Raw genomic sequence first — 10,236 nt, 5'->3', positions numbered from 1 at the left:
CACAGGATGTGCCCACATTTGGGTAGACTGGCTGTGACACATGGAAATATGGGCCAGGCCAATCTTACAACCTTATGTACGTATAAAGCATCATATTATTCATTATATCATATACAAACACTGTTATGCCATTAAAGCAAACTTGAAATGAATAGTTTAAATGAATGTATTGGTCCTGTATCAAGCAGCTGATATGGTTGCAGATGTATAGACAAAAAATACTAACAATGCAGATAAGTTCTTTGAAATAAAATTAACAATGTTCAAAATGCCATTGTAGTCTTTTAGCATAACTCAGTGACTTTGGGTGTGACAGAAAATTACCTGTCCTGTATACATTTACAGACATCAACAAATGATAATGTATTTCCACTCAGCGCACTATTTATTGACCCTTATATCCTTCTTTAATGGATTATTGGATTGGTTTTTTTTAAGTGTTGAACAAAGCATGAGTGTCTCATGTTTTGTCCAACTTTACTCTACATGGCTGGCAAACCGTATGACCTGAGGTATGTGGAATATCCTGTTTTGTTTGTCTCAATCACTGCTTCCTTCATATTTTATCATTTCACAGCTTCAGCCAGAACTTTCAGGAACAAATCAATGAAAACAGTCAACACACAAAGTTAACAGTTGTACATTCGAAAAGTTTTTCTTTGTGCCCACCGTGTTAAGTCTGCAAGCTATCAGTTCTATTGTTCCCCTACTTCCCTACATGTGCAGTTCTTCAGCCCCTCACCAAGAGTAACTGTTTAACAGCAGACTGGAATAAGAAAACTAACACTCCAGTTTCTTATGTAAATTCTAGGCTCTGTCTACATTTCAGTCCTCTTCAAGGTTGAAAGACTGGAATTTCATGTTCTTTGCGCCGGGTGGAGCAGCGACCATGATGTTTTGTTCCCAAGTATGCAGGTGAAGGAAACGCAAGGGCGGATGGGACAACAGGAGAAGGGAACAAAAGGACGTGTTTGCCCTGCAGGCCAAACTGGCTCTCTCACATTTTTCTGCACTGCAACACTGCACACACAGTCTCAACCTGTCTGTGAACTGGCAAGGCCCAACTCACATCTATGGATAAGTTACTGAGTGACAGCAATGGCATGTGAAAAGTGACTGATGTCTCTTAAATACCACCCCACAACTTCCCTTATGCTCACTTTAAGAGGAATGATCAGGGAAACATGCTTCACATGACGCAGTCTCCAGAACATATGGCAAAAGCAGCATTTTCAAATGTCATCCACTAGACAGCAGTAGAGGTTCACAAACTGTGACTGAGAGCTCCCTCATAACCCATTTCAGCCTCTGATTATTAAATAATGTTTATGAATGAACCAGTTCATTCTTCACACACGATTGGCCCATTCAACACAATTAATTTACACTGTTAATTACAACTGGGGAAAAAAAAACATTCCAAATTTTATCATAACACAAACCACACAACAAAAAACTTTAGAAATATGAGGAAGGACAATACACAACCTGTTTCCTTCCTCATATGTCTAAAGCATTCTCCAAATAGCATCAAATATTAGTCAAATCACATGTTAAAACAGCTACTCTTCTTTTTTTGTGGTTATTTCTTTATTAAAAATGTAAACAGATAAATTCCCATGATTTACATGTAGATGCACAGTTCACTTAATACATATTGAAAAACTTACACCATCCTCACACACATCCTCATCTTCAAAATCCTCACACCAGAAGAAATATTGTAAACTTCATATACATAAATGTGTGTTTTTTCAAACATCACTGGCACACACCTGCACAGAAACATATCCAAATACATACACAGACATTAATGCATGTGTGCACCAACAGAAACCTACATTTGTACACACATGCACATACAATACATCCACTAATTTGATTGTCAAAGTCATCCATATGTTTACTTCCCTGTTCTGCCAAAGCAGGAAAATGAAATAGTCCGATTTTATTAAGACATTATTTTACATTTTTGTCATAATGGAGAAGACACCTGATGGACAGAACAATGGCCACACTGTTGTAGAAACTACGGTTTCTCATATGCATATGGGACTCATACCTTCATAAGACAAATGACCACAGAATGAAGTAACACTCACGTTTTATGTACAGATCAATGATAGAAAAGAAGTGGTTTAGCAAAAGACCCTTTGTCTTCAAACAATACAAGAACTCCCAATGAGTACACCTGGCTGTCTTATCCGTCCTGCAGAGACAGTTTTCTTATTTCTCTTTTGGAGAGAAAAGACAGAAGAAGGGAGGATGCTTGTGTCACAGTTGGACCTAGATGTGTTTTTAATCACTTGATCCTGTTTTAATTGGTTTTACTTTGGTTTTGATTGCATGTTTGATTTTATTGCATTGATTGTTTTATATTGGTTTTACTGGTTTTAATTATGGACTGAGGATCAAGGTGAATGAGACACACCTGAGACTGATGAGGGACACACCCAAGTGCAAAACGAGCAGAGAGGACTGGGTGCTCAGACTGATTAAAAACAGGTGCGCGACAGAGAGAAAGGGAGAGGAAGCCTGGCACGGGGGGGAGACACACAACGGTTTTGGACCTTTCAGGACGGTACGTGGGCGGACAGAGAGAGCGAGAGCCCAGGACAAGAGGCAGGACGGCGAGGACGAGCCAGGGACTCGGGAAAAGACTTGGTTCAACGCGTATGAAACAATAAGTAAAGGAAACAAACGCAGGAGCCCCCTTGCATGCCCCCCCTCCTACAGATATAAGTGGTTGGACTTTTGAGCCCCCCTGAACATTGGACTGTTGAACGTTTTAATTGAGGATTGCAATCCCTTCTTAATATTTGTTTTATCGTGCTCCTTTAAGTATTTTTAGTATAGTTTTTAGTATTTGAATAAAACATTTTAAACTGCACACTGCCTTCATTTTTTAACAGTGGAATTACATTTGTAGTGCTGGTACTAAAGAACCTCACACCTTTTGTGTGACACTTGTTTTAATGCCTTACACTCTGAAGGACAAACTGAGCTGCACACATAGAGGAGAGAGAGAGGGACATAACTTATAGTATAGTTAATGTATAAAATATAAAAATGGGAATAATATAAATGCACACTCTAATCTTTGGAAGGCTGTAAATGACTTAATTCATGCATTTCATGAAAGGTGTGTGAAAGATTAGTTTGTGCAGATTAATGTGAATGCTTTTCACACTTTCACTTGCCTGATCATTCATTTCATTTGCTCTATTTGAATCGCTGAATAAATCTGCATTGTGAGTGTTGGTTCTGAAGTGTGGAAGCAGGCTACATTTTCACTGCAGTGGACAGCTATTGGCCATTTCAATACCAAACCTATCTGTACAAATGATGTCAGATTGATATATTCAGACCCTTTATTCAATTCTTCTTAGGCTAGATGCTTGGTTCATTGTTCCCTCGATCCTGAGCAGCCTCCCAGTATTTTTTTCTAGGATGCATCATCACAGCATGTTGCTGCTGCCACAACCACCAGGCTTCACTGTAGTTGGAGGTGAGGTATTTTTCATTGTTGCAGCTCTTTGCATGCTACAATGAGTAGAATCTGATCCTTTTCTCACCTATGTTCTGCAATTTCTCACATTCCATCAACTGTAACGCTCTTTAAATAGCTGGTGGGTTTCCCGATCAAGACCCTTCAAAAACTGTTTTAATCAGCAAAGAGTTTTTTTTTTTTTAATGAGTAAAAAGTAAAAATGTTCTGTTAGTTATAACTGGGTTTTATACAAATAAGAAAATGTATACATTTCAAATTACTTCTATAACAGCAAAATGTAGAAAAGGTGAAGAGTCTAAAAGTCAGAACAGATAATCTACATACTTTCCAGTTTGTGAGTTTCTCAGAAGAGTTTATAATGTTTATAATTGAAACAAGGAGTACAATTGATTAATGTGTTAGTTGGACAACCCTACTACTCCCCCCGTGAGTTCGCTTCATTCATTCTGGTCGGTGTTTACATTCCACCGGAGGCCAAAGTGCAGGACGCACAGCGCGCACTCGCCGACCAGATACTGGAAACGGAGTGGACCAACCCGGACTCCTTAGTTAATGTCCTCGTTTAAGAGTGGTAACAGAGCAGAGTTTAAGGAAGCCAAGTACAAGTTTAGCGAGTGAGGGAAGCTAAACGACTGTACTCAGAGAGACTACAAAACCAGTTCTCCTCCAATGACTCTGCTTCTGTGTGGAGGGGGCTCAGGCAGATCACCAACTACAAGCCAAGAGCCCCCAACTCTGCTAACGGCCGACGCCTCGCCAACAGCCTCAACAACTTCTACTGTCGCTTTGAAAGACAATGGGACAGTCCTGACACCATCCCCCACACCATCACCCACCAGCTCCAGCCCAACAGCCCCAACCCCCTCATCACACCTCTTACCACCACAGCTGCCCCCTACAGTGCCCCCCCCCCCCAACATTGACACTTCGGTCTGTCCTTGAAAGAGACCAGACTCCATCTCCCCATCCTGCCTGAAGCGCTGCACCGATCAGCTGTCTCCAGTGTTCACAGACATCTTCAACACCTCACTGGAGACATGTCACATACCAGCCTGCTTCAAGGCCTCCACCATCATCCCCGTCCCCAAAAAGCCAGGGTCCACAGCATTAAATGACTACAGACCCATCGCCCTGACCTCTGTGGTCATGAAATCATTTGAACGCCTGGTTTTGTCCCACCTCAAATCCATCACTGACCCTCTGCAGTTCACCTACAGAGCCAACAGGTCTGTTATACGTTATATTAACGTACACCGCCCCTGTCCCTCCCCCTACTGGACACTTTATTTGGTCACTCTACTGCCAACTGCACTGTCTGTTGTTATTATTATTGTATTTTTGTATATTATTTATCTTGTCTTATTCTTCTACCTGTAAATACTCAACTTTTTCAATTTAAAAAATGTACCTTTATATTTTTACATGTTGTCTGTCAGATAATATGTTAAAGCATCATCAGACTACGGAAAATTCCTTGTAATGTATGTTACTTGGCAATAAACAGTTTCTGATTCTGATAATGTTCATTACCTGTTGGTCCCTCTGATGTACTTGCGCAAATTTTGTGGCTTTCTAGAGAAATCTAACATCTCTGGGCAATAGAGATAACTCATTTTGTGTGTTCACATTTGATGAAAAGCAGAACCCATGGGCTTCCTGTAAAAGTCAAAACCACAACCACTTTTTTTTTTTTTTTTTGTCTAGATGTTTCCTTATAAAGAGTGGACAATTCTCAAGGGGTTGTTTCTTTGATCTGCAGCCAGCAAGGCAGCACAGTAACTCAACATGAAATGCAACTTCAATGGGACTCTGTTGATCAGTGTGCTCCCTCCACTGTTGGTGACAGAGTTTGTTGTGGGAGTCCTTGGAAATGGTTTTGCTCTCTGGATCTTCTGCTTCTACCTGAAACCCTGGAAGAGCAGTACAGTGTTACTTTTCAACCTGGCAATGGCTGATTTTCTGCTCAACGTTGCTTTGCCTTTCCGTGCCAGCTACTACATCTCTGAAATCAACTGGATGTTTGGGGACGCTCTCTGCAACATCTGCCTCTTCATGTTGGCAATGAACCGCAGCGGAAGTACACTCTTCTTGATGGCTATCGCTGTGGACAGATACATGCGTGTGGTGCATCCCCATCATCCCATCAACTCTTTGAGTGTCTCAAAAGCCATGTGTGGAGCACTTGCACTATGGTTGCTCACCATCTCAATGACAGCTCATGTCTTCAACTTGAAACACATCAACACAACCTACTGTGAGAGCTTCATGATTGAGACTGAACCCCACCAAAATCTTACTTGGCATAAGTTTGAGTTTATCTTTTCCTTCTATGTGCCTCTGCTTGTGATTCTCTACTGCACAATCAACATTATTTGCCACCTAAGAGGGAGACCGTTGGCCAAGCATGCAAAGATTAAGAAGGCTCTGTGCTTCATCGTAGTGGTGGCGGTGCTCTTCATCATATCCTTCCTCCCGAGCAACATCATGCAGTTGATGATTTGGATCAAGACCTTAGAAGCAGCCAGCACCCTCCCCAAATCTCAAGTGTGTCCTGCCCTGGAAGACCTGACCACTGCATTTTACATCACCATCAGCCTGACCTATCTCAACAGCATGCTGGATCCTGTGGTCTACTACTTCTCCAGCCCTGCCTTCAAGAACATCTGCAGGAAAGCTCTTCATCTGTCCCTAGTAAACACTGTTGAAAGCACGGAGAAGAAAACTCGAGAATCAGGCTCCCAGTCGCTCAGCCAGCTGTGACCACAAAGCCAAAATCAAGGAAACCATTGAGATTGATGCTAATATTTTGATTAAAAGTGACATGTTTCTCCCAAAGTTGTCATGTAAGTGCTACAGCCAACAAGATGTTATTTTTACTTCTCTTATACAGTAGTTATCCAGTAGATATTGGCTGCACTTACACAAAAAACGTGAATTGCAAAACTAAGTTTTTTTTTTTTTTTTAACTTCTATACCTCTATAATGACTGCACTTTTCTTAGTATTTCTTTTGCTAAACATATGCTATTGTAAAACTGTGACATAATTTATGTACTTAATATTTTGTCCAACTGTCCAAACACCTGCACTCTCTAATCTCACTAACCCTAACCCTAGCATACACAGTTTTGTGGTTGTTTTTTCAAACTTATTACTTCATATGACTAAAACCTCTTCTTGTAATTATGAGAAAACTATACCATAATTATGGGGGGAAAAATATGATAAAAATACCACACTGTCTCATAGCTTTCTCATATCAGGTGATCTATGATTATAATGATTATGAGTCATATTAATGAGATGTGAAGGTAATTTTACAGGTTCAAAAAATGAAATGCAATGTCCTCACTGTTGGAACATGTAATAAAGATTTGTATCGTCATCATAGAGCTGTGGCTTGTTTTCCTGGATTATTTTATTTGACATGTCAAGTGCATGCAAGCTCTAATACATCTAAATACATAGAAGTCACTACAATAATTGAGCACCTTAAATCAAATAAACACAGGCACATTATTAAAATGTGCAGTAGTCAGGTCAAAAAGAACTTGGATCTTACATATCTGATAAAAAAATGCATGAGTTGGTGCCCATCCCACTGTCTTGTAGGCTGTTCTGGCTAACCAGGCAATTGATATGGGAGGGTCATCAGCTGATTAAGCTCACCTGGGTCCTTAGGCTATAAAAGCTCGCCCACGTGTTCACTCTTGTCTCCCTTGCATCATCTTCTTTTGGGTTCGCACCTTGAACACATCCAGAGCACATTAACTATATATACATGCACTGCTTGCATTGTTGATCTACACACTCCACATTAACCTTGTGTGTAAATAATGGATTGATACAGAAATACTTGAATCATATATCTGATGCACATTTAAGCAATACTATTGGCAGGTTTTTTTTTTACATTTTGCATACATGAAAACTAATTTGTATGATATTCCACTCAGTTTATATACTGGCACAATATGAATTACATAGCTATACATGCTCTTCATTTATTATAAACACAAAGGGAAGTTTGGTGTGACTTAGTAACACATAAAAAATATGTTGCAATAATTACAGAGAAGCTATTCAGCAATGAGTATTTTTCACCCTCTAGCAGTAAGGCTACTAATAAATCTAAGGCCTTACAATGCAGACATTTGTGGATGGCATGCACTGTAAAACCCAATTCCTAATTTGAACCCAAACGTGGTTTCAAAAACGTAATTTTGGGCTGGTCTTTGATTTGTAAATTGTATCATTTCAAGACATCGAAGACAAAAACAAGGGACTTCTAAGAAATTAAAGTGAATTTGAAAGAGAAGTGCCCCCCCTCTATCTGATATGCTTTTTGCATCAGTCACTTCTTATGAAATGCCACTTTTTAGGCCTATACACTTGGCTTGATTTAATCTAGGTGAGAGACTTCATGATAGTGTGACACCCACCAATGTGTGATCACATTTGTGTTAATATATTGTGTTTTATTTGTATCAATGTAATGTTTCCGCAGTGTATACACTGTGTATGTTCCACCGTGTAGCCAGCAGGGGGCAGTGTGACATTTGACTTTGCTCTGGGACGACTTTACGTCGGGAAAGTCGCTTTACGGCTTTGAGGCTTGACTAAACTAACAGAAGCAAAGTTGCCCTGTTTCATTTCTTTCTCCTGTTTGCAGGATCCATTATGTGTTCCTTCGGTACCAGCTGATACCTGTAACAGATTTTTTGGGGCTCGTCCGGGATCAGCACCACCGGCTGTATGGGAGCTGATCCAGTGACTGTTGAAACCTAGGACCAATGAGGAGCTGACACTTCAGTCTGTGACGTGCAACAAGAGCGTGTACGACTGATGAAGAACTGAGCAAGGGTTGTATCCGTAACTGACCATCTACTGAGAACAGAGACTGTGACTTTGAGTTCTGGACTGTGTGGCCATATGTGAGGGATAGGGAAGAAGTAGTCATGTCGGATGGCGAAAGGAAAAGCCTGGTGTGGACCATCGGGAAGAGCCTTCTCTCTCTTTCATCTGATGAACTCTTCCAGATTGCCAAGAGCGTGGGTCCAGTGCCAGACAGGGACTGGTCGACACTGGAAGTGGGAGACGGGGAAGGGTGCTTTGAGTATATCCAAGCTTTCATGTACAGTAAGCCTTTACTTGAGTCGGAAGATATGGGGATGGTTGAGTTGCTAGTGTTGAAAGATAATGTTGGTTTTGTGATACAGGGTCGTGCTAACACCCCGCACATTGGTGCAGGCGATATTGAAGAGTCACAACGCACATTTCATGACCCCCAACCTATTTATGAAGACATCACAGGGAGCACAGTTAACACAGTTACAGAAAAGATAGTCTCACTAAAGGATCTTTCATACCTCCACCGCAGAGAATTTAAGATCCAGGGGGGTCAGATTGGTGACCAGGGGTCAGACATCAGCTACAACAATGTCTGCAGACAAATTGATGAAGGTTTAAAAGAACAGTTCAGTGAAGCAGAAATAATCAGAAGTGTAATGAAGGTGATTATAAAGACATGCTGATGAATAAAGATGACTTAACAGTAGGGGAGCTCAGGGGTTTTCTCCAGTCCCACTTAGGGGACAAAGTAGCATGGAACTCTTCCAAGAGCTAATGTGCACCAAACAAAATGACAGAGAGACTCCACAACAGTTCCTGTACAGAGTGATAGGACTAAAACAAAAGATCCTGCTCAACTCGAAACATGCTGATACAGATGTGAAGTACAATGCAGACACAGTTCAAGATGTCTTCCTTCACACTGTTTACCAAGGCCTAGGACACAAACATGACGACAGCCGTCGAGAACTCAAACCACTACTCTCAGACTGCAAAGTATCGGATGAGATAGCATGTGATGAAGGTGACATGTGACGAGAACGAGAGACAACGTAGGTTAGGCCAGGCCCCACGTCAAAGACAAATGTGCACAACGCTGAGCTCGAGGTTAACGCCACACATGGCTCAGGTACCAGGAAAGATAAGTCTGAGCAGAAGCCCACACCAGACATAATTCAACAGCTCACAGAGAAAGTAGAGAAGCTTTCCTGCATGATTGAATTGATGACTAAACCAGTACAGACGCGACAGCAGGAACATGTGTTTCAGGGTTACACAGGAAGAGTGCCATCCAGAAAAGACAGGCTCTATGGCTGTCCAAGTTTTATTGAAAAAAATATTCCGAACTGCCACCATTGCTTCTACTGCGGTGAAGAAGGCCACAGAGTGGTTGGCTGCCTCAAGAAACCAGCGCATCAGGGAAACAGGGGCCTCAATCACTGTCCCCACCTGACAACACCAACAGGAAAAATCCTAGCTTAGAGGACACCAGCACCACCTTATCAAATGGCATCAAAACAGACCTACCAGTGACAAAAAATGAACAGGTCGCGAGGCTGGTAGGAAAAAAGCACTCAGCCAGTGTTATTTAAACGGTCTAGCTGTGAGTGCTCTGCTTGATACGGGAGCTCAAGTCAGTATGATAGACAGGGAGTGGAAGGACAAGTACCTACCTGATACTGATATCAGACCACTTGCTGAAATCATTGAAGATGAGGAAGAGCTTGCAGTATATGCTGTAAACGGAGACCCCCTCCCATTTGACGGTTGGGTAGCTATCACTGTAAACTTACCTGGAAACGAGGACCCCAGCTTGTCTATTAGTGTGCCTTTCCTTGTGAGCAGCCTCGCCCTTGAGCGCCCACTGCTAGGGTT

The 10,236-nt window shown here is 41.5% G+C and overlaps 1 protein-coding gene across 1 annotated transcript; it reads left to right on the top strand.

Annotated features, from left to right (window-relative positions):
- Nucleotides 1-5,296: 5,296 nt before the first annotated feature.
- Nucleotides 5,297-6,271, top strand: LOC139284668 (hydroxycarboxylic acid receptor 2-like). Its single transcript, XM_070905019.1, has one exon. The coding sequence runs from the start codon at nucleotides 5,297-5,299 to the stop codon at nucleotides 6,269-6,271; it is 975 nt and encodes a 324-aa protein (XP_070761120.1).
- Nucleotides 6,272-10,236: the final 3,965 nt, after the last annotated feature.

The sequence above is a fragment of the Enoplosus armatus genome, chromosome 4 (assembly GCF_043641665.1).
Source record: "Enoplosus armatus isolate fEnoArm2 chromosome 4, fEnoArm2.hap1, whole genome shotgun sequence".
Lineage (NCBI taxonomy): Eukaryota > Metazoa > Chordata > Actinopteri > Centrarchiformes > Enoplosidae > Enoplosus > Enoplosus armatus.
This window is presented reverse-complemented; position numbering and strand designations above follow the sequence as displayed.